Consider the following 25740-nt stretch of genomic DNA (forward strand, 5'->3'; position numbering starts at 1 on the left):
TAGCAATTGGTAACAAATACATTTTTATCTGTTATGTGTTAAAAACATGTTTCTGAATGAAATGGGTTTGTTTCTTAAAGAAATAATTTGTTCAGCATTGGTACCACATTTTGTTCTGTTGCCTTCCGCTAAAAGCCACCTAATTATTTTTAGTTGAAGTTTAAAAGACGATGAACATATTTGAAGGCAGCAGCATGTGTGTGTTCACGCTGATGGTCTGTCTCTCTGAACATCCCCTCTTGTAAGTTTCAGTTGTGTTTGTTTCTCACTTCCTGTGCTGTTGAACTCTTTTTCTCTAGGTTTAGCTATTCTCTTTCCAAGTGTTTAGATGAGCATTTTTCAGTCAAATATGCTTCTAATGGGCTTCTTGTGTTCATTATTTTTTGCTGTATGTGGCATATTTTAAATTTTTTTTGTGTGTGCAACCTCTTTGATCCATGCTTTGTGAGTTAAACGTGTGTTGAGGTTTTTGGTAAAGCTGTTTTTGCAAAGCCCATGAGACAGGAAATAGTTAATTATTGACTTTTATTGTAAATTAACCTTTACCTTTTTGTTTTGTTTTATGTTTCATATTTGTGTTTCCTTCTTTATAGTACTTGTGTGTTATTAATAGGTACACCTCAATAAATTATTAAACATAAATGTTCATAAAAATGTACTGTTGTTTTCCATCTTAGTCATGTGCTTTAGTGGTAAGGACCGAGCAAGCTTGTGGTTAATAAGGAAAGGCTGTAACAAAGACGAAAGCGGACTGAAGATATGACAAGTGAAACAGAAACACGAAGGGTTTTAGAAACTGACACCTCACCTCCGTGCTTCTTGTGTGACCTAAAGCACGTCCCTCTGCCTTTGTAATTACCTCTGAACTGCAGAGAAAAACCTCAGTGTCTGTCAACAGTTCTTCCACCTCCATTTTCCAGATCAAGTCTTCACAATTGTCTTGACAGCAAAAGCAGAGACTTCTATCAAAATAAGTACAATACAGCACCTATAAATTGTTATTAAAATGCAAAACAATATATGTATACATTGCAGGTAGGGGGAGAAGGCCTATTATTGCACCTAGATTAAGTGTTATTAAAGATTTCTAGTAAGGTTTCTGTGCCCTGACCTATAGCCTGTCGCCTGTCACAGGAATGTTTCTAAAGAGGAGCCTCTCTGTGATCTCAGCCACAGAATGATCTAGTGGTCTTTGCATGTGGGAAGTGAGGGAGATGAGTTTGTCTTCTGGATAAGGGTCTTTCCTAGGACAATCCAGATCCAGTTGTTCATACTCCCTAAGATGGATGTCCACTTCTAGCTCCTGGATGTCCAGCAGAGAGCCATAGTCATCTGGGCTGGACACAATCTTAAAAGTCACAGGCCATGGACAATTGTCCAAGAAGATTACCAACCAATCAGAGACCTGATGGGAATGGGGACACACTCCACTGTAGGCGTCCTCTCACGAGGCACCAATAACTGTAGGGGTTTGTGCATTTCCTGAGACAATTATTAATTGTAGCAGTAAATGCACAAAACCCTACAGTTATTGGCGCCCCGTGTGAGGATGGCTTAGAGTGAAATGAGACGACCGAGAGGAATAAATCAACAAAAGAAAAAGCCGCGGGTTTTCCCGCACGACAATACGGAGTGTGCTGAAAAAGAAAAAAAGTTCCCCTTGCTCTTTAAGCAGTGCTTGATTTTCTGTGATCTTTTGCGATCTACCGGGTTGATTGCATATTTGATCTTGTGGTCTTCTGTGGTAAAACTGTGATTTCGTATCTAAAAGTAATACTCTTAAGTTTAACGATGTTGTTAAAAGGTCTGAATTAGAGTTGCTAATAAGCACTCTCTCTAGCAGCGACACGTCTGACCACTGGCACAGTATTGAGAAAGCTGTCGTTGAGAGAACTCAGAGAAGGCTAGAAGCTAGCCTGCATGAAAAAGAAAGGGAATTGGAGAGTTAATACGAACGTAACCATAAAATGCGCAAGGACTTGTTGCGTGTCAGTGAAGATAAAAACTCGCTTAGACAGGAACTGGATGCAACGCAGGCGTTCCTCACCGCCAAGCAGTCTGGAGGGCTCGGTTAGCCGGGTGTTAAGGGTTCCGCCTGAGAGAGAGCTCTCCCGGCCGGGATCTGTAAACGGGACAGTGTGGGGTAGAGAGCTGAGTCAATTAAGGTGTAGTACTCCCAACCACGATCTCCGCCACCTCTCCATCAGCAGAGAAGCTGGGAAAATAAACCTCCACTCGCTGAGGCGGCTAGCGAAGGACATAGAGAGACTTGACCCCGCAGTGTCAGAGAATAATATCGAGAGTTATATTCAGGACCTCAGGTATACCCTGCAGTACCTGCCAAACGCCACAGAACAGGAGAAAGTGTTTCTGGTCAGGAAAACTACCAGCAGAGCTGTACATGAGAGGATGGCTAGGCAGATGAAGAAAACAGTGCGTTTATTGACCCGTATGCCGCGATTGCCGCCGCCCTTAACATTAAGCACGAGAGAGCCGAGTCCCCTCGCGAATATTACGAGAGACTTACAGTAGACAAACTTATTTTGCAGGGCGAAATGATGAGGGTTGCGAAGAGAACGCAAATTTCAAGGGTTTATTCATTGCCAATCTCCACCCATCAGTCAGAAAGATGATCTTAATGCATACAGATGCACAGACCATGAACATGACTGATATTAGGAGATTAGCGCAGAAAGCCTGGGAGTATGATGTCCAAAGTCGCTCTGAGCAAAAAGCTGTTAAAGCGACTGTGTTCGCCGTCAGAGCCAGCAGGGTTCAACTCCTTCCTGCTTGAAGGAGCACCTGAGCCAGCCTAGCCCTGGCCCAAAGCAGGCACACAGGACCGCACACAGCGTCCTAAACGCTATGAGAACACTGGGGGAGAGGAAGAGCTAGAGAAAGGCTGAGCATAAGGAGTCAATAGCCGCCTGACCAGGCTTGAACAGGCTTTATTTGGACAGGGACAACACTCCCCAAGGCTGCCGGAAACGTGAATGAGCTAGAACTCTCCACCTCAGGAGTGCGGGCCAAACCCCTCTTCACTGGAGGAGGCGGAGACCCGCCCCTTCTCCCTCCCTCAGTCTATCTGATTGAGCAGAAGGGATCCTGCCTGGATGAGGTCAGCCACTCTCAAGCGAGTGCTGACTCCACCCCTGAAGTCAGAGAGCAGGCAGGCTCCAGGACATTTTCTGGAGAAGTTAAATCAGAGAAGAAAAGCTAGAGGCTTTTACCTCAAGGTTGCCATGGGAGATGTCTTACCCAGTGAGACACTGATTGACACTGAGGTTGAAAGGTGTTTGATGTCATCAGGTTTATACGGCAAGGTCAAACGGGTAGAAAAAGAAAAGGTCATGCGACTAAGAGAGGAACCATTGGTGGATCACCAGCAAGGTAAATTGTGGGGTCAGGTCAAGGCTCCTAAGCCTTTTGTACAGAAGGAAAGAGGGGCCAAGAGGCAGACTGTGCTCACACAGTGTCCACCGAACACAGAAGCCCATGCAGGGATTCCTTCTGTTCCCTCTGGACAAGAAACAAAAATATTTTCTTGTTCCCCGGATATACAGGGTAGTCCTGCCCCGGCCGAGGTCCCAACAGCCTCCCTGCCACAGGAGTGGTGCTCCAAGCAGCCGCAGCGCTTGAAAGCACACACCTTTTACATCCCTAAAGAGGAGCTGATCTCCCCACCTAGCGATGAAAAGGAGCTGTCCCTGTGCACCCTGGCACCCAAGAGGGGTCAGGACCACCACCCCACAGTGGTGGAAGGGATCCAGATGGCAGGAAAGCAGGTTGGTGACGTAGCCCTCACCCTTAGCTCTGAGAAATCCTCTATTAGTGAGGATCTGCTTGAGCAGCAGTCACAGAGCCACCGCCAGGTGCCCCTGGTGCAACATTCACAGGTTAGACAGAGAGCCCAGCTGGACACTGGGACTACTGCGCTGTGGACACACCTGATCCCAGATGCCGATCCCCTCTGCTGTGACCCAAGGAACCTGCAGTCAGGTAACATAATTTCTCAGAACCACCAGGTAGTGAGTGAGATGGACCTGATTGTTCCTGCCCCGACGGCAGGGTTTCCAACACACCCAGTCCCCAGGAAGGGACAGAGAATGAAAGACGAGCAGGTTTTCTTCCAGCCACCAGCTCAGTCTGTCAGTCTGAGTCTGACCAACAGTGGTTCACCCAGACTGGAGCTGGATGGTCAAGTCACCTGCCTGCCAGTGCAGAACATGGCAAAGGGGGGTGTCAGAATCCCTGCTTGGTGAGTGATAGCGAGTTCAAAGACCGTGAACTAGCTATCCCAGTGCCAGGGCAGCTCCCTGAACCCCTAGCGAGGGAAGGAGGGAGCGAGCAGGTGCACTACACCCACCCCCAGCGAACGATTACAAACATGCCGATAGAGGGATTCCTCAATCAGGAGGTGGGCAGGGTGGACCTGAACAGTGAGAATGGGGTAACAATCCCAGATCACTCAGGTGCTCCAGATGACCACTCAGCCGAGGGTCAGGCATGCTCCACCGCTGCGCTACCCCCATTGGGGTTCCTAGAGCACAGGCATGAACAGATCGGAAAAGCAGATGCCCTGGAAGTGGAGGAGCAGCATCACCAGCTGCGTTAGATCTCCCCAGATTTCCAGGATGTTGTTGCCCAGGATGCCACATGGCATACTGAGAAAGACACCATGTACATGTTGCGCCAGCTTAGAAAGGTGACAGTCAGTCAGGAGATAACTAGGATCAGCCACCCTAAAAGACTTTTGGGAGGACTGATTGCTGCCGCCACTGTTGTGCGTTTGCTATTTTTGGTAGGTTTGTGTGCTACTGGCACTCTCACCCTGACTGCCCCAAGAAGGCAGGTGTCAGAGATGCCTGAAGGTAGTGACAGGCTGTATCAACAGCAGCAAAAGCTAGAAAGCCTAGGGAAAACCCTACAGGCAACTTTCTATGCAACAGGGTTAAATCTTATTCCCCACCCAGTGGGCATGATTGTCGGTGTTATACAATGGGTTTACGCTTGTGTGCAACAGGCCAGAATGTTGACGCAAGACCTGTTAAGGGAGCTTAGTGCCACTGTAGCCAGTCTAACCACGGCACAATTCCCAACCCACTTGATTCCACTCTTCTCAGTAGAGGAGCCTGTGATGTTAACCACCCCATCGCTCGTAGCTCACCCAGAAGGCCATCCAAGATTGAATTCGGTTCCAAATCTTGATATGGGTATGGCTACCAAAGCTATCCATTGGCTTTGTCTTATTGATCCACCAATGAAGGGTGTAAAGCTACCAACGAGCAGAGGGAGGTTAATGAACCCCATGAAGAGCAGGTGGGAAGTAAATGGCTGGTCAGCACACCACAGTTAACTGTCACTATGACTTGTGACAGGCATGATACACCTGAAGAAGGCTCCACGGCCGAAACGTTGTTTTCTCTTTCTTCTTTTTTTCAGCATGGAATAAACCTATTACGTGTTCCTTTGCAGCCTGCGCATGCTGACGCAGCTCCCCACCTGAACTACTATAGTATATGGTAGTAGTTCAGGTGGGTAGCTGCGTCAGTATCACACCTGAAGAAGGCTCCACGGCCGAAAGGTTGTGTTCTCTTTCTTCTTTTTTTCAGCATGGAATAAACCTATTACTTGTTCCTTATACATTCAGTATATCATTCATTTATACCGTTTCGTAAATGAACATGGATTACAACTTCTACACTAGATACTCAAAACAAGTACATCACTCATAGGAATTAAATTGATATCAACTGGGGTTGAGGTAACAATTGAATTCTCGAGCTGTAATGCAGAATGTTGAATACTCATCCAATCTCTGTGGATTCAGATTTCCCATGGACACAGTGGAAACAGTGGCAGGCTGTTGCTGTGTCCAATCGGTGCTCTCTGACCCGGTGCCAAGCAGTGCTGCGGCTGGCGTTGTTGGAGAAGGAGGAAGAGTGAAAACTCCTCGTTGTTCTGCTGATTCCTAATAGTGAAAGTAAACTCATGCAATTTAATATTACAACTAAACATAATGCGAGACAAATTCACACAAAACCCCCAAACAGCTCTCCATTGGACAAGTGTATATTCTAGGCAACATACTGCAGGACTTACTGATCAAAATTTGTCACCAGTTGAGTTGATCAACAAAGGTTAAGGTCCTGTAAAGGTCACAGGTCAGCAGTTTGTGTTAAGCTGGTCCACAGCTCTGAAAACAAGGAATGGACCCTATGCAGGTTTCAAGGTCACAAAAGTCCTAAGACAGTTAGGGAATTCCAAGGTCAAGGGTCAAGAGGCTAGTGAAAGTCCAAAGCCAGAAGACAAATGCAGTATCAAGCACCAAACCCACAATCCAAAAGTCAAGGTCAGGAAACAGGCCAAAATCCATAAGTCAGGCAAGATTTCCACAAAGGCTAGATCAAGAGCTCATAAAGTTGAAAACAATACTAAGCACAACAATACTAAGCTTGAACAAGGAACAGGGTTTAAATAGGTTTGGGGAGGGGAGGCATGTTGAGGTAGGGACACTGGGCAAGCAGGGATTGGCTACTGCCGTCTGCTTGATCTGCGATTCTGCTGCACAGATGAAGTAGGCAGTAGAGGTTGGGGTGCCCTCTGGTGTCTTAGTGTGACTATGGTCACTGTCCACCTGGAACTCCCGATCTGCTCCAAGTTGCTGAAGCTGCTGTCTTATGGGATTCCGTCACTTTCCTCTTGTACAGCCTGGACAATCCCGTACCTGTTCACTGGTCTCTGAGCCCAATCAGCCACAGTTCACCCTAGATCACCCCAGCAGTGATTAATGTCAGAGGTACATTAATTGTGAGAACTGTTCACTGGTGTCTGAGCCCTGGAGGCCCATTGGGATGGCAGTGTATGAGGGGTGCTTCTATCAATGCTCTTTCGAGCTACAGCAATTCAGTGTGTTTGCAAGGCAACAGCTGTGCTTTTGAGTTTGAAAGTGATTTTCCTGTAATTGAGTTTCAAAGTCTACCCCTTCAAGTGGAGGAATAACGTCTCAGCAAATCATAAAAAAGGCAAAGGTTCAGAGGCTGTCTTGTTTACCTTCATACACTTTCCTGTGTTTTGGAGGATTAACATTATTCAAGTCAATATGTTAGCATGTATTAAAATAGAAACTAGACTGAGGTTGTATTTCTTCTTCTAGAATTTGAACCTTTGCAAGGGGTTGGACACACTGTTGGACTTTGTAACAGTTAAAACTTGTTTTGTTCTTATTGTACTTTATTTTACTGGAAAACAAAACTCTTGTTTATCATTGTAAGGAATTATGTAATAATTGTTTAATGGCATGCAAAGAAATGGAAACAGTAAAAAAATCTGTTTATCATGCTCTTAAAGTTGAAAAAATAATCAATGAATTTAGAAAGGTATTTTAGATAAGTAAACATTTTATTTTTAAGTACATCAGGGCAGAAAAAAGGTACCCAAGATCCCGCCCCAAGACACACTTGTGAAACAGCAGGTTTGAAGAGTGACGTCAGCAAGTCAAAGCCACAGAGAAGAACTCTGAAGGAGAGACGACAAGACAGAAGACAAACATTTCTTAACACTGTATCGTATCAGCTTGCTTAAAATCACCTCAGTTTTCCTTTCATTGGTATTGAAGAGAGTAGCTGGGTTGAATTTAAACTTTTTTACAAAGACTTTGCTTCATTGTACTATAAATATCCACAGAGGAATTGGAGAAGAGATTTATAGAAAATGAGCTCAACCATCAAGGACCGGATCATCGACAGCCTGGGTAGTCTGGATTCAGACAGGTTGAAGAGATTCAAGGAGAAGCTCATTGACATGGGAAAAGATGGCCAGTTCCCTAGAGCAGAAGTTGCCGAATATGATACGATAGACCTGGCAACACGTCTGATTAATGTCTTTGAGGAAGATGGCGCAGTTAATAAGACAATTACAATTCTGCGTGGCATTCACGAAAACAAAATCGCTTCAGATCTGGAAGGCAAGATGGAACATGGTAAGTTCTAAAGGTTATTTTAAAATCAGATTCATGTTTTGGTTTTCTACTTCACACGATAGTTAAAAGCTACATACTATAATATACTGTATATGTATACTGTATTGTATGCACCGTGAACTATGCCTGAAAGAAAAGTGCTCATTTATATTTTATAAATACACCTGTGCAATGATACCGACTGCACTGCAGTAGGTCAGAAAGAAATCTTCTGGGTGGCAGCTGTGTGCTGGAGTCTGGTTGTAAGAGTGTGGGGCTCCGTACTCCTACTCCAGTCATCAGTGTTTCACCAGTACTGACATTTTCCTTCATTGTCATTGACAGATGACTCTTCTGATGAGGACGAGGATGATGAAGACGAAGATGAAGATGGTGAGTATTTAACATTTTGGTACCCTAGAGTGAGATATTCTCAGTATTTCAGAAGAGCCGCCATCTTGTCTGAACTTGCCATCTTCTCACAATCTTTCAGATAATGAAGAACAGAGAACAAAGAGAACAAAACGATTTTCTGATCAGATCCTTCATTCCTAAGACCCTCAGCTTTAGACTACTTTGAAGAAACCTGTACCAGTAACACAATACCTATTAAATCTCTATCCTCTGTTTTCCTTTGCCTAGAGATCACTTTGCTGGACTTCTAGCTAAGTGTTTTTGGTTTTTGGATATTGTAAAACTGTTGCTGTATTTATTATTATTTACAAGTCTGAATAAGCAGGCATCTGCTTCCTGTAATGGACATGAATTGTTGTGTACTGTACACAGTTGGCACAGTGGGAGACAGTAGTACCATATTGTGGTAGTAGTAACAGTTCTCTGATACATTTTTTCTTATTTTTATAGAAGGATACAGACCTGAAGGTAAGGAAAATATGTTCTCTGTTACATAGTTCCAATAGCTCAGTTTAATGTGTTCTAAGTGAGTTTCACCATACCTGTATATCACTGGCTGTCCTAATGAATAGGTTTCTCAGATTCTGCTTATTTGCCTGCTGTAACAATTTGCTAAAGCACGCTCACTGACGTGCAAACAGCATCAATATGGTTGTTTCTGTTCAAGTCAAAAGTGGTAGGAGTTTCTGAAATATCCCCACCTCGGGGGGCAGGTTTACTGTCCCTGGAGTCTAAATGATCTTCTGGATCTCATCTCCCAAATAAAAGAGTGAGCATCACATCCTCTTTTGCCTTTCTGTGTCGTTCCTTCCTTCTGTTTTTGAACTCTCATTTGTTTCTCATATTAGCTAGGCAGCTCTTTTTCATCAATAAATAAATAATCCTTACACTCCAGTGGAGGAGCCCCTCCAGTACAAAGACAAGGACAGGAGTGACTGAGCAGCCTCCTCACAGGAGTCTGAGCCCTTTCTCTGTTCCAGAGCTTCTGACTGTGAAGCACTGAGGCAGAGCTGAGGCTCAGGGACAGAGAGCAGTTCAAACTCCACTGTGGGAGGAGCAGCATCACACAGCACATTCTCCAGCTGGACACACCCCTGACACACAAGATCACCCTGCTGCACACCTGATCTGAACACAGACAGCAGTGAGACACACCTGATCTCAACACAGACAGCAAAGTTGACACACCTGTTCACAAATCTAATCTCAACACAGACAGCTGAGATGACACACCTGTTCACAGACCTGATCTCAACACAGGCAGCAGTGAAGACACACCTGTTTCTTCCTCCAGCTGACACAAACAAATTTCTGGAACACATTTTCAGCTTTTGTTTCTTTCTCTTTACAGAATTTGAGAGGGCACGCAGGAATGCAGGTGAGACTGTTTGGTTTCTCAAGCATTTGTCAATCTCATTAAAATATACAAAGTACAGGTTTAGTGCAATGGGATTACTTAACACTGTTCATCATCAGCTCTCCTTATTTGTTTCTGTTCTTGTCTATAGTGGACGTGACTCTGAACCCCAGATCAGCACATCCCAATCTCATTGTGTCGACAAATGGGAAACAAGTCAGACATGGAGACCTTCGACAGGATCTCCCTGACAATCGAGAGAGATTTGATTGTTGTGTCTGTGTCCTGGGAAAGCATGGAATCACCTCGGGTCGACACTACTGGGAGGTGAAAGTGAAAAATAAGTCCTCCTGGGCTTTAGGAGTCGCCAGAGAGTCCATCAAAAGGAAGGGACAGGTCACATCGAGCCCTGAGAAAGGTTTCTGGACTGTGTGGCTGAGGGACGGGATATGCACAGCAAATTCTACTGTTCCTGTTGACCTCCGGCTGGTCCAGAAGCCCCGGAAGGTGGGGGTGTACGTGAATTACGAGGAGGGGCAGGTCTCCTTCTACAACGTGGAGGCCAGGTCCCGCATGTTCACCTTTTACGACACCTTCAGGGAGAAGATCTACCCTTTCTTCAGCCCCTGTACCAATGAGGGGGGCAGGAACTCAGCCCCTCTGATCATCACTCCTGTCAGTCCCCCTGAGTGATACACAACATCTGTGGGAGGGTCAGCATGTATAATAACGGTTGTGTCTTTTGGGTTAATTGACTTGCTGTTGTGTTTGTGTTGTGGACTAGCAGGCATATTGTGCTATGTTTATTGATCAGACAGTTTTGTTACTCGATCTCCTTTTCCACTGATTTCTGATTCCCTATAGGAGCAAGCATTTCAAACATCCCTGCAGCCTGTGAGAGTTAGAAAAAATAACATTTAGAGAAGCAATATCCAAAAGCAACTTGGAATTATTAAATCAGTGAGGGCTGTAAGCCAGAGATTTTCAAGAAAATCATTATGCTTTCAACATTGCTAATCAAAAAGTGAAGGCTGCAAAAATCCTAAAACCGATTATTTAGAAAAATAAATTAAGTTTTTAAAATGTCCAGTTCATTTTCTGTATTTTAACCTGTCCGCTGTACTGCCTCCTAGTCTCTCTCAAAAATGTAAAGACAAAGAGAGGAAGATACTGAAATTACAAATGAAAGCTAAAATAAATATTATCAGTATATTGAAAAATCTCCTTTGTTCACATAACGGTTGGACATAAGACAATAGAAACGACCCCAGTGAATGCTCTTTCTCTGATTGTTTAGAGATTGTCCACACAGTACAGCAGATGTAAGTGAGTTTATGATTGGTGACCTCAGGTCTATTTGTGGAATAATACATGCAGACAGCTCCCCAGGTCTGGAACTGAACCCCAGACCCCAGCAATGAAACACAGCAATCCTGATCACTGCACCCCCATGCTGCTTATCCCTTTATTCTGGAAATGCCCCTGCTCTACAAGATAGTAGCTGTTTATGAATAATTTTTGATCAGTTATGTGTTAAAAAAGCATGCTTCTCAATGAAATGGGGTCCTTCTTTCTTAAAGAAATAATTTGTTCAGCATTGGTACCACATTTTGTACTGTTGCCTCCTGCTGAAAGCCACCTAATTATTTTTAGTTGAAGTTTAAAAGACGATGAACATATCTGGAGGCAGCAGTATGTGTGTTCACGCTGATGGTCTGTCTCTCTGAACATCCCCTCTTGTAAGTTTCAGTTGTGTTTGTTTCTCACTTCCTGTGCTGTTGAACTCTTTTTTTCTCTACTTTTATTCTTTTTAATTTTTCTGTAAAATATGCTTCTAATGGGCTTCTTATGTTCATTATTTTTTACTGTATGTTTTCCATTTTTTTCTGTGCAACCTCATTGATCCATGCTTTGTGAGTTAAACATGTGTTGAGGTTCTTGGTAAAGCACGTTTTTCAAAGCCCACGAGCCAGAAAATGTTGTTAATTATTGACTTTTATTGTAAATTAACCTTTACCCTTTTATTTTTGTGTTTTTTGTTTCATAGTTGTGTTTTTTATAGTACTTGCGTGTTACTAATCGGTGCACCTCAATGAATTATTAAACATAAATGTTCATAAAAATGTATTTTTCGACCTTAGTCATGTGGTTTATTGCTAAGCAAACAAGCGGACTGAAGATATGACAAGTGAAACAGAAACACGAAGGGTTTTATAAACTGACACCTCACCTCACCTCTTCTTGTGTGACCTAAAGCACGTCCCTCTGCCTTTGTAATTATCTCTGAACTGCAGAGAAAAACCAATGTCTGTCAGCAGTTCTTACACTTCCATTTTCCAGATCAAGTCTTTAAAGTTGTCTTGACAGCAAAAGAAGAGACTTGTATCAAAAATATTACCAAAAAGAAAGGTTTTTCCACACGATGGAAATTTTGTCTTTCACTGGAAGAAAGGTGAATTTCAATTTTACCTAACTGATCAACATACAAATATTGTAAATGGTATTGCTTCCCTGTCATCATCAACATTGCCAACTTCCCTGTTAATAAGACTGATAAGCAAGCTAGTGTAATTGATCTTTTGCTACAGTATACAGTATGTATTATCCTTGTTTTATGAGTCATTTCTATATACTCATTATGGCTTGATAATTCTCATGTGACAAGTTGCCATCTGTATCCAATGAGACTCTCATGTACTATATTTATCTCAAATGCTTTTATCCTTAAATAGTGCATTCTGTGTGTTGTGAATCCTCCTGAAGAGTCCCTGTTGTTCCGCCGATTGATTCCTAATAGCCAAAGTAGACTCACACTATTTACTGTTACAACTAAATATTCTGTCAGTAAATTCACACAAAACTCCCAAACAGGTCTCCACTGGATTAGGGTATATTCCGAGCTATATATTTTAACCTGTGGAGTCAATTTACCTGCAGTTATAGGTAAATTGACTCCACAGGTTAAAATTTGCCATCAGATGGCAACAAATATTTTCTGTATAGATCAGCAGTGTGTGTCTGTGGTCACTGATAAGTTCATCCACCTGCTCTGCTCCAGGTTGCTGGTGCTGTCTTGTGGGATTCTGACACTTTCCTCTTGTACAGCTTGGACAAGCCTGTGTCTGTTCACTGGTCTCTGAGCCCATTCAGCCAAAGTTCACCCCAGATCACTCCAACAGTGATTAATGTCAGAGGTACATTAATTGTGAGGACTGCTCACTGGTCTCTGAGCCCTGGAGGCCCTTTGGGAAGGTAGTGTATGAGGGGTCTTCATTTTCATAGCTCGTTTGAAAAACAGCAATGCAGTGTGTGTAAGGAAACAACAGTGCTTTTGAGTTTTCAATAGCAAATCTTGTAATTATGTTTCAAATTCTTATATATTCCAGTGGAAGAATAACTGCTGATAAAATCATAAAAAAGGCAAAGCTTGTTTTCCTTCATAAGCTTTTCTATGTTTTGAGGGATTAACAAAATTCCAGTCAATATGTTAGCATGTATTAAAAGAGAATCTAGGTTGTATTTCTTCTTCTAGAATATGAAGCATTTCATAAACAATCAGGAACAGTAGAGTTGGTGGTCTCTAATGCATTACAAGGGGTTGGACACACTGTTGGACTTTGTAACACTTAAAACTTGTTTTGTTCTTATTGTACTTTATTTCACTGGAAAAAAAGACTATTGTTTATCATTGTAAGGAATTAAGTGATACTTGTTTAATGGCATGCAAAGAAATGGAAACATTAAAAAAATCTGTTTATTTTGTTCTTAATGTTGAAAACGCAATCATTGTATTTAGGAAGTTATTTTAGGTAAGTAAACATTTTATTTTTAAGTACATCAGGGCAGAAAAAGGTACCCAAGATCCCGCCCCAAGACACACTTGTGAAACAGCAGGTTTGAAGAGTGACGTCAGCAAGTCAAAGCCACAGAGAAGAACTCTGAAGGAGAGACGACAAGACAGAAGACAAACATTTCTTAACACTGTATCGTATCAGCTTGCTTAAAATCACCTCAGTTTTTCTTTCATTGGTATTGAAGAGAGAAGTTGGGTTGAACTTAAACTTTTTTACAAAGACTTTGCTTCATTGTACTATAAATATCCACAGAGGAATTGGAGAAGAGATTTATAGAAAATGAGCTCAACCATCAAGGACCGGATCATCGACAGCCTGGGTAGTCTGGATTCAGACAGGTTGAAGAGATTCAAGGAGAAGCTCATTGACATGGGAAAAGATGGCCAGTTCCCTAGAGCAGAAGTTGCCGAATATGATAAGATAGACCTGGCAACACGTCTGATTGCTGTCTATCAGGAACATGGAGCAGTTGAAAACACAATTACAATTCTGCGTGGCATTCACGAAAACAAAATCGCTTCAGATCTGGAAAGCAAGATGGAACATGGTAAGTTCTAAAGGTGATTTTAAAATCAGATTTATGTTTTGGTTTTCTACTTCCCAGAATAGTTTAAATCTAAGTACTATGATGTACTGTAGACAGTATGTACACTGTATTGTATGCACCGTGATCTATGCATGAACGAAAAACAAAAGAAAAGTGTTCATTTATATTTTATAAATACACCTGTGCAATGATACTGACTGTACCGCAGTAGGTCAGAAAGATCATGAAATCTGCTGGGTGGCAGCTGAGTGCTGGAGTCTGGTTGTGAGGGTGTGGAGCTCCATACTGTTACTGCAGTCATCACTGTTTCACCCGTACTGACATTTTCCTTCATTGTCATTGACAGATGACTCTTCTGATGAGGACGAGGATGATGATGAGGATGAGGACGGTGAGTATTTAACATTTTGGTACCCTATGGTGGGATATTCTCAGTATTTCAGAAGATAAGCCACATCTTGTCTGAACCTGCCATCCTCCCACAATGTGTTGGATAACGAGGAATGGAGAACTGAGAGAACAAAATTATTTTCTGATCTGATCCTTGATTTCCAAGACTCTCAGCTTTACATTGCAAACCTGTATCAGTAACACAATACCTATTAAGTCTCTATCCTCTATATCTCTGCTGCTTAGAGATCGATTTGCTGGACTTCTAGCAAAGTGTTTTTGGTTTTTGGATATTGTCAAACTGTTGCTGTATTCATTAGTCAAACTGTTGCTGTATTTAATAGTGGTAGTAGAGACAGTGGTAGTGGTAGCAGAGACAATAGTAGTGGTAGTAGAGATGATGGTAGTGGTAGTTGAGACAGTGGTAGTGGTAGCATTGACTATGGTAGTGGTAGTTGAGGCAGTTGTAGTGGTTGCAGTGACAATGGTAGTGGTAGTAGAGATAATGAAAGTGGTAGTAGTGACAGAAATAGTGACAGCAGCAATAACAACAATTGTGATTGCAGAGGGTAGTGACGGTAGTAGTGCAGTAGTGGTAGTCATGATAGAAGTAGTGATTTGAGTAGTACTGCATGTCTTGCTCTACAATATTAAGCTGATCATGCTACAGACCGTCAGTGCAATTACAGTTTTCAGCACTGATATATTTTATCATGTTTTATATTTTCCTTTATCTTTTTTCTGACCTTGTTTCATTTTTGCATTAACAGATAAGGCTTTGAAAGAGAGGGGTGGAGTTTTAAACATTTTGGTAACAAGATGAGGAATAACTTCAATAATGTAATTTAATTGCTGTTCAGATGATTATATTTACTAGACAAAAATTACTAGAGAAGTGTGCATTATGCCGTATGTTACACAGCTCCAAACATTTTATATAATGGTTGCACATTTACACTAGCATTATAATGTGATGTACAGTACATTTCTTGTACTTTTATGTACCACCCTATTCCTCTAAAAAAAAGCAGTGAATAGGTCTGTGTTGCTAAAGTAGGAGATAAACCTGTCTGACTTTTGTGTTTCACCTGCAGATGAGCTTCCAAGACTACTGTGTAAGTTACTTGCCTGTAAGTCTTTGCGCTTTAAAATTGCTAGTTTTCTCCTGAGTCAATAAGTTTAAACAGATACATGCTAGATTCTTTTGTACACACTGAAAGCTGTGACTATAACACTATTTTTTCTTGTACTTGCATGCCATCATATCTGCTGTTTCCTTTGAATCTACACTTAATGGAAGCTTTGTATAGAATGTACGTCACAGTGGATTCTGACACCTGCTAAACAAAAGTGAGATGTTATCAAGATTTTCAATATAAGTAGGGACTTACAAGCAGAGCAGTCTAGTAATCAAACTGCATGTACATTAAACAAGAATCTCAGTTTAAATGAATATTAAAACCCGTCCAACACATGCTTTCCTCTATTTTGCCTGCAGGCCGGCTTGCTGTGGACCTGGGTGAGTAGCCAAAGTGTTGCAGAACTTCATTTACAAGATCTCTGAAAGAGCAGACTAACTGGACAGAGACACACAATGCTGGAAAGGATCAATGCTAACCACTGCTCCACCTGTAACGAACAGTTCTTTCCGGACCCTATGCGGACGACACAATCCGACGAAGTGGGGAAAACACTGGGAAAACGTTATGCAGGGATACGGGGCTGAAAACAGGGGGGCGTGTCCAAAGTGCGCTGGTGCACGGGGAAGGTGTGGCCGAGGCAAACAATCCAAAAGAGTAGTCCTTAGAGAGAATCCAAAACACAAGGGTAAGTCCAAAACCAGGAGATCCATCAAAACGCGGAATTAAAACACTTGAACTTGAACTTGAACTTGAACTTTATTGCCATATGTAACCGGTACTGGTACAATGGAATTCTTACTTACAGAAAGTCTCTCGATTATAAAACAAGTGTAAAAAACAAAACAAAGTGCAAACAGTGCATCAAGACAATGTACAAACAAACAATAGACAATGTGCAAGTAAACATGCAGACAGTTTGACTGTAAACAATACAGACGTGTAAACAATGACTGGAGACGTACAATTAATAAATTACAATGAGGTAGATGGTGATGGTGTAGGTGTGGTCCGAGGGGGATGGCTAAATGTGTTCGCCAGTCTCACTGCTTGTGGATAGAAGCTATTGAAGAATCTAGTGGTAAGTGTCCGTATGCTCTTATATCTCTTGCCTGAGGGCAGTGGGGTGAAGAGCTCATGCCCGGGGTGGTGACTGTCCTCTGTGATGGCCAGAATTCTACCACGGCAGCGGTCCTCATAGAGCTGTTTAATCTCGGTGAGACCGCAGCCGATGATCTTCTGGGCCATATTGACCATTCTCTGCAGTGCCTTTCTTTCTCGCGAAGAGGTGTTGCCATACCACACGGTGATCCCGTTGGTGAGGACGCTCTCGATAGTGCAGCGGTAGAAGTTCACCAACACATGTGTTGGCATCCCCCATCGCTTGAGGCACCTCAAGAAATAAAGGCGCTGCTGAGCCTTCTTCATGATAGAGTCAGTGTTCACAGTCCAGGTTAGATCTTTAGAGATGTGAATTCCCAAAAACCTAAAGCTGGTGACTGTTTCCACTTCCGTTCCATCAATACTGAGTGGGCTGTGAGTGTGTGGCCTGTGTCTCCGAAAGTCCACTATTAGCTCTTTCGTTTTCTTTATGTTCAAGTCCAGGTTATTGCTATGACACCACCTAAGCAGCTGTACAACTTCATCCCTGTAAGTGGACTCGTCATCATCACTGATCAGTCCTATTATAGTGGTGTCATCGGCAAACTTAATGATGCGGTTATTGCTGTGTCTTGCTGTGCAGTCGTGAGTAAATAGGGAGTACAACCTTGGACTCAGACAGCAGCCTTGTGGGGTTCCAGTGCTCAGGGTGAGTGGTGTTGATGTTTTATTGCCTATTCGCACCACCGGCGGTCTCTCGATAAGAAAGTCCAGCAGCCAGTTGCAGACAGAGTTGCACAGACCTAATCCCCTGAGCTTTGTCACCAGTTGACAGGGTATGATGGAATTAAATGCTGAACTGTAGTCCACAAACAGCACTCTCACATACGAGTTCTTAGTGTCCAGGTGTTCCAAGGCTGTATGCAGAGCCAGGGAGACAGCATCATCCACTGATCTGTTGTTCTGGTAGGCGAACTGCAGGGGGTCCAGGGACTCTGTGATGGAGGAGTTGATGTGTGACAACACCAGCTTCTCCAGGCATTTCATCACCACAGATGTTAATGCTACTGGGCGGTAATCATTCAGGCATGTCACTTTTGTCTTTTTGGGGGTTGGAACAATAGTGGTTTTTTTAAAGCAGGTGGGGACCATGGACTGTGACAGGGAGGAGTTAAAGATGTCTGTAAACACTGTGGTCAGCTGGGCTGCACATGTCCTCAGGACGCGAGGTGGTATCCCATCAGGCCCTGCAGCCTTACGGATTTTCACCCTGCTCAGAGTCTTCTGCACGTCCTGCTCTGAGAGTTTCAGAACAAACTCGCCCTGCACGCTTGGAAGGCACGAAGGCCGGGTCGGAACCGGCGGACAGGGAACGGGAACGGGAACCGAGATTAAAACCTTAACGGGACCAGGCGCTTCCAGGTCCCGGACTCGCATGATACGGAAATCAGATGCAGAGCCCGGATGAGCGTCAGCGCCTGGCTTTTTAGGTGGGCTGGGAATAGGAAACAGGTGCACAGAATAAAGCCTCAAGTGAAAGGGCTGGAGCACCCTTAAGGAGGGGGAACTAATCGTGACACCACCTTGCCGGCCTTATTACCAGCTCAGAAACTATTGAACTAAACAGATGTTGGTGTCTGGGGATGGTTTACCTGTGATTATGTGGATAATATTAAAATTGAGACATCTAAAATCTAAAATTATTATGTAAGTAGTATGATGACCAGAGTCAACTGTTGGCAACTTAGATCTGTAAGTGATCAGGACAACATCATCTACATACCAGAGGTTCCCCTGCTGAGTGAAATATTAATCAACTACAAATACATTTACTGTTATTTAGAAACTATTTTCTAAATAATAATTCAGATAGTTATACTGTTATGTAATAATAACAACAACAACTTAAAATAACACATTCTGTTAAGTTTTCCAGTGAAGAAAATGAAGAAAAAAAAACAGTGCAGAAAAACACAATAAGAAAAAGATCTTTTTCCAATTATACACAACATGATCATCAAGAAAATAGATTCTTCAGTATGAGTTAATCTTCTGTGTTGGTCTTAATTCTTCTTCATAATTTCAAGTAATAACACAGAGATCATTCTGTTTGTTTTCACTACTGCCATGACAGCAGTGTTATTGCAATGTAGCAGTGCTGTAGTGACAGTAGGGTGTAGTGACAATAGTAATGCAGTAGTGACAGCAGTATTCACAGTAGTAGTGACAGTATTAGTGGCAGTAGTGACAGCAGTGACTGTAGCAATACAGTAAATGCAGTAGAGACAGTATTAGTATATAGTGTTAGTAGTGCCAGCAGTAGTTATTGTAAAAGTGACAGTAGAGACATTACTAGTGACAGTACTTGTGAGAGCAGTGGTGACAGCAGTAGTAGTGCAGTAGTAGAAGTGACAATAGTAGTGACAGCCATAGTTACAGTAGTAGGAACAACAGTCATAAGAGTATCAGTGACAACAGAAACAGCAGTAGCACTGACAGTAGTACTGATTGTAGTAGTGCAGTGGTGGCTGTAGTGACAGCAGTGGTGTGTGCCTGTGCTGTTGGTATCTCAGGGCTCAGTATCAATTGAAAGATTAATATTTATAGGCTGCATGTGATGTGAGCTAATGAAAGTGAGCTCACTGCCATCTCCCTGCCAGCAGAGGGTGAGGAAAAAATTACCTCCCAATGAATTCTCTGATTACTTTTTTCTTATTTTTACAGAAAGATGCAGACCTGAAGGTAAGGGAAATATGTTTCATTTTACTGAGCCAAAAAGGTTCAGTTGGATGTGTTCTACTAAGTAAGTTACACCATACCTGTATACTTAATACATATTTCTTTAGATGCTGCATGGATTAGAATCTAACACAATTATTGGATTTCATATTTGAAAATGTCTTGTTTTTATTGTTCCCTTAAATTTCAGAGATGTTCTTCTCCGCTGTGACATCAGTGGCTGTCCTAGTGAATAGTTTTCTCAGATTCTGCTTCTTTGTCCTCTGTAATGAATTGATAAAGTACTGCCATTGACATGCAATCAGCATCAATATGGTTGTTTCTGTTCAAGTCAATTATGGGAGGAGTTTCTGAAATATCCCCACCTTGGGGGTCAGGTTTACTGTCCCAGGAGTCTGAATGATCTTCTAGATCCCATCTCCCCAAATAAAAACTCTTCCTGATATTTGCTAGGCAGCTCTTTTTCATTAATAAATAAATAATCCTTACACGTAAAGAGGCTCTTCTGGACACTGCACTTAAATAGGTAATAGGGACTCCCCTCCACCAGCACCAATGTGCAGCCCCACCTGGATGATGTGACAGCAGTCATAGAGTGATGAAGCCAGTTCAGAGATGGGGATTATGAGGAGGCCATGATTGGTAAAGGCCAGGGGAAATTTGGCTGGTACACTTGGCTGACACCCCTACTCTTTTCGAGAAACACATAGACACATAGAGTCAGGTCCTCGGATTTCCGATTCATGCAAATCACATGTACATGTACACATTATACAGTACAGTGTTCCCATTACATGTAGCCATTGATGTCACAGCTGGACATACTCACCTTGACACACAAGATCACCCTGCTGCACACCTGATCTCAACACAGACAGCAGTGAGACACACCTGTTCACACACCTGATCTCAACACAGACAGCAGTGAAGACACACGTGTTCACATGTGATCTCAACACAGACAGCAGTGAAGACACAGCTGTTTTTATCTCCAGCTGGACACATAAATCTTGTTACATTTTTTTTTCTGAAACTATAATTTCTTTCTCTTTACAGAATTTGAGAGTGCACGTAGGAATGCAGGTGAGACTATTTGCTTTCTCAAGCATTCATCAATCTCATTAAAATACACAAAGTACAGGTTCAGTGCACTGAGATTACTTTACACTGTTCATCATCAACTCTTCTCCTTTCTTGTCCATAGTGGACGTGACTCTGGACCCCAGAACAGCTCATCCCCATCTCATTGTGTCTAGGAATGGGAAACAAGTCAGACATGGTGACATACGACAGGATCTCCCCGACAATCCAGAGAGATTTACTTCCTGTGTCGATGTCCTGGGAAAGGATGGGTTCACCTCAGGGAGACACTACTGGGAGGTGAAGGTTGGAAAGAAGACTGAGTGGGATTTAGGAGTTGTCAGAGAGTCTATCAAAAGGAAGGGGCGGATCACACTGAGTCCTGAGAATGGGTTCTGGATAGTGTTGTTGAGGGATGGAAGTTACAAAGCAATCACAACCCCTTCTGTCAAGCTACCCCTGACCATGAAGCCCCGGAAGGTGGGGGTGTATGTGGATTATGAGGGGGGGCAGGTCTCCTTTTACAATGTGGAGGAGGAGTCTCATATTTATACGTTCACTTGCAACTTCAGGGAGAAGCTCTACCCATTCTTCAGCCCCTGTACCAATGATGGGGGTAAAAACTCAGCCCCTCTGATCATCACTCCTGTCAGTCCCCCTGAGTGACACACAATATCTATAGGAGGGGCAGCATGTATAATAACTGCTGTGTCTTTTGAAATCACTGACTTGCCACAGATTGGGAGAATTATTATGGGATGGGCAGCTTTTTTGTGTTGTGTTTATTAATCACAGAATAAATAAAAGCACCATCAGATTTGTGTCTCGAGCTCTGTTTCCACTGATTTCTGATTCGCTATAGGATCAAGCATTACAAACATGACCATAGCTTGTGAAAGTGACAAAAATAACATTTTGATCAGCAATATCCAAAAGCAACATGGAATTATTAAATCTATGAATGCTGTCAGCCATTTTCATGAAAATCATTATGCTTTCAAAGTTGCTAATAAAAAAGTGAAGGCTGCAAAAATTGGCATCACTGACGTGCCGTAGTTTGGAGTAGTATTATTTTGCAAAAAATAACAGATCCATCAGTTTTGTTACTCGAGCTCCATTTTCACTTGGTGAATTAAAGCACATACCTCTGCCTACAATGTGACCTCTGTACTGTAGAGTAAAAATGTCTGTCATCAGTTCTTCTACTTTAATTTTACAGATGAAGTCTTCAAAATTGTCTTTACAGCAAATGCAGAGATTTCTTTGAAAATTATTACATAACAGCACCTATCAAAATAGGTTTAAAATGCAAAGAAAAATATTTACACGTTGCAGTTGTCCAAGGAACTACTGTGTATTTTAAGCATCCAAAGAAACATCATTTACAAGTCCTGTAAATTCACAGTTGATTGTTCCAGCAATCTGTTTTAAAAGAGGTGTTCTGACATTGTAATCAGCTGGGTTGCTCAACAAGTATTTCCTGTGAAGATCACAGGTCAGCGGCGTGTGTCAACAGTCACTGATAAATTCACTCACACTGCCCACCTGGGACTCCTGATCTTCTCCTGGTTTCTGAAGTTGCTGTCTTGTGGGATTCTGTCGACTTCCTCTTGTACAGCCTAGACAAACCCATGCCTGTTCACTGGTCTCTTAGCCTAATCAGCCACAGTTTACCCCATACCATCCCAGCAGTGGTGAATGACACAGCTACTTTAATTGTGCTGATTAAAAGTGGGGATCAGTAGGGCTTTTCACTGGTCTCTTAGTCCTGGAGGCCCATCGGGATAGCAGTGTATGAAGGGTCCTCTCATAGTTCACTTGAACCACAGCAATGCAGTGTGTGCAAGGTAACAGCTGTGCTTTTGAGTTTGCAAGTAAATATTTTAATGTAATCAAGTCTTAAAGCCTTACCCCTTCCAGTGGAGGAAAAACTGCTGATCAAGGTCATAAAAAGACAAGTTTAAGTCTTTAATTATTAAGTTTTTTATCCTTCTCTCCGGTGAGGAAGCTTGGAGTTAAGAGATCTGATGAAATTAGTTATAAAGGGATGATGTGGAGCTGTTAGCTGTAAAAATTCCTTAGCTACAGTACTTTGATGTTGTTGTCAGAAAGGGTAATTTGTTATTTGAGGGAGAAAATGGTACAAAGCATTAGTTTCCTCGAAAATTATTGTAAACATTTTTTAGTGTTACTCTCGGTGGTGTTGGAGTCCAAGGAGAGTGTTAAATTTCAGGCAAAATCCTTTAGGAATGATGTTGTAATGACGACATCTGTAAAGTAATAGGCGGGGGTTAGAAAGCCTAGTTTTGAAAAAGATCGCTGAGAAGAGCTGGTTTAGTGAGAGAAGGGGTCACGTAGTCCAGGGAGGAGGAGAAGGAATGACAAAGGGATTTAGTAAACGATTTAGAGGAAGGCACATATGATATATGTGTATATATGTATACTGTACTGTATGAACCGTGATCTATGCATGAAAGAAAAATAAATGAAAAGGGTTCATTTATATTTTATAAATACATCTCTGCAATGATACTGATTGCACTGCAGTAGGTCAGAAAGATCATGAAATCTGCTGGGTGGCAGCTGAGTGCTGGAGTCTGGTTGTGAGAGTGTGGAGCTCTGCTTTTGTAGAAGGTCTCCTTCTACAATACAGAAAGCTGTAACAATAACATTATTATTACTTGCATTTGCATCATCATATCTGCTGTTTCATTTGAATCTACGCTTAGTGGAAATATGTAGAATGTAGGTCACAATGGCTAATCACACCTGCTAAACACACAGAAGTGAGATTAAGAACTTGTAAGTAGGAACTTAAACATATGGAACACAAGCAGTCTAACATTCAAACGGTATGTACTGTGGTGCCTCCGGGGGAAAGGAAATTGTGGATTACGCTCCAGGTATCCGAAGGCGATACCTCTACGTAGGGCCGTCAGCACCAGCATCGCTAAGGAGATGGTAAATCTCTTCACCTGTTTTGGCTTGCCGAAAGAAATATTAACTGACCAAGGAACTCAGTTCACTTCACACCTGATGCAAGAGAAAGCTAAACTCCTGAACATAAAATTCCTGAGAGCTTCAGTACAGCATCCACAAACAGACGGGCTGGTGGAGAGATTTTAATAAAACCCAGAAGCAGATGCTGAAAAAGGTCTTGCAAGCCGACAGGAAAGACTGGGACTTAATCCTCCCTCTCCTGATATTTGCCATCCGAGAGGTACCCCAAGCCTCCACAGGGTTCTCCCCCTTCGAGTTATTATATGGTAGACAAGCCCGAGAAATCTTGCATGTCGCCTGAGAAGTTTGGGAGTCACAGGGATTGTCGTCCCACAATGTGCTCGATTATGTCCATTCCCTTCAGGACAGGCTTGCACCACTAATGGGGGATCACCTACAGCGAGTGCAAGGCAGACAAAAGGAGTGCTATGATCGTTCAGTGCAGCAAAGGATCTTTCTCCCTGGGAATCGTGTAATGCTGCTACTGCCCTCACCGGAGTGCAAGCTTTACGGGAGATGGCAGGGACCCTACGAAATCTGCGAACGGACCGAGCCAGTCACATACAGGGTATACCATCCGGACCACCGTAAAAAAGATATACCACGTGAACGCCCTGAAACCTTGGAGAGAACCCCATGTGGAGGAGACAGTCCCTGCATTGCTGGCCAGTGACTCTACCTCCTCTACCGTGGATATAATTTCTCTCTCTCCAAATCTCTCCCCCCCAGGATGTTGGAGCTGACGTCATCGAGGAAAGCCACAGGCACTGGTCCAGGCCCATTGTGCTCACCCCAAAGCCTGACGGTTCCTGGCGTTTCTGCAATGACGTCTCCCGTTTTGATGCCTACCCAATGCCCCGGATAGATGAGCTCCTGGAGAAGCTGGGCAAGGCCAAATTTATTACCACCTTAGACCTTACAAAAGGTTATTGGCAAATCCCCCTGTCGAGCCCAACAAAGCCGAAGACCGCTTTTTCGACTCCTATGGGACTTTACCAGTACAATGTGTCGCCCTTCAGTCTCCATGGAGCCCCCGCCATCTTTCAACGCCTGATAGAGGCCACCCGGGACTGGACGATACCAAAATCGAAGACCCAAATCAAGGCTTTCCTGGGGCTTTTAAATTATTAAGGCCGGTTTATTCCCAGCCTTGCCGAGAGGGCTGCACCCCTGACCGATTTCACGCGCACGGCAGCTCCCCAGACTGTGCGCTGGACCCAGGAAGCGGCTAAAGCCTTTAGTAACCGCAAGGTCGCTTTATGCCAGGATCCAGTCTTAAGGGTCCCTACCTTTCAACAGAGGTTCATCCTTCAAACGGACGTCTCCGAAAAGGGCATAGGGGCAGTCCTATCTCAAGACTTTAATGGCGAAGAACATCCTGTCCTATACTTGAGCAGAAAGCTACTGTCCCGGGAGCATAAATATGCTGTCGTGTAGAAGGAGTGTCTGGCGGTCAAGTGGGCAATCGAAACACTGAGGTATTACCTGTTGGGCAGGGAATTCACCCTCATTATAGATCATGCACCGCTCACCTGGATGAAGTCTAACAAAGAGAAAAATTCCCTGGTGACCAGGTGGTTCCTTGCCCTACAACCTTATCGTTTCGTGGTACAACACCGGGCAGGGATTGCCCACCGAAACGCAGATGCCCTCTTCCGACAACATCAATTGGACGCTTAGGGGATCCCCTCCAAGCTGAGGGGGAGGGTATGTGACAGTGGAACACACCTCCCACTGCAATTCCTACTCTGCGGCACGTGGGAATGCGCAGCTTCCACACCTAACGCTAATAGCGCTGCGATTTAAGATCCCCACGCGCCCGCAGACAGCGTTCATGGTAGAACTGATTGTGTTCCCCCTCACTGGCGATACAAACTAATTTCTCCACTCAGAGAGAGGTTTCTTTCCTGTAGCAGAGAACTGATACCTCTGCAGACGTCTACACACTGGCACACCGCATGGAAGACAGCACGCGCTCTGCCGGTGCTCAGGCAGCATCCTTACTCTACTGACACTATCACAATATGATTCCTGAAAGAGTAAACAAACACACACAATATACATATATATACACTCAGTTTATTTCAGCCCTTCCTTCTGTGTCTGTACGTCTGCTCTAGCTCTGAATGCCTCATCTTATTATGAGATTGTTGCTTCTA

General features: G+C 43.1%; 2 protein-coding genes across 2 annotated transcripts; both read left to right on the top strand.

Moving 5' to 3' along the window:
• The first annotated feature begins 7458 nt into the window (after nucleotides 1-7458).
• LOC148660505 (E3 ubiquitin-protein ligase TRIM39-like) lies at nucleotides 7459-11858 on the top strand. Its single transcript, XM_088638006.1, has 5 exons — nucleotides 7459-7981; nucleotides 8306-8433; nucleotides 8833-8842; nucleotides 9726-9752; nucleotides 9883-11858. The coding sequence occupies exons 1-5, from the start codon at nucleotides 7714-7716 to the stop codon at nucleotides 10422-10424; spliced, it is 975 nt and encodes a 324-aa protein (XP_088494132.1). The 5' UTR covers nucleotides 7459-7713; the 3' UTR covers nucleotides 10425-11858.
• A 1772-nt stretch (nucleotides 11859-13630) lies between these two features.
• Nucleotides 13631-21402, top strand: LOC148660506 (E3 ubiquitin-protein ligase TRIM69-like). Its single transcript, XM_088637966.1, has 7 exons — nucleotides 13631-14132; nucleotides 14479-14523; nucleotides 15617-15652; nucleotides 16021-16041; nucleotides 19487-19504; nucleotides 20558-20584; nucleotides 20706-21402. Exons 1-7 carry the CDS (start codon nucleotides 13865-13867, stop codon nucleotides 21245-21247), a joined length of 957 nt encoding a protein of 318 aa, XP_088494092.1. The 5' UTR covers nucleotides 13631-13864; the 3' UTR covers nucleotides 21248-21402.
• Nucleotides 21403-25740: the final 4338 nt, after the last annotated feature.

This window comes from Lepisosteus platostomus, chromosome 6, assembly GCF_059453375.1.
Source record: "Lepisosteus platostomus isolate fLepPlt1 chromosome 6, fLepPlt1.hap1, whole genome shotgun sequence".
Lineage (NCBI taxonomy): Eukaryota > Metazoa > Chordata > Actinopteri > Semionotiformes > Lepisosteidae > Lepisosteus > Lepisosteus platostomus.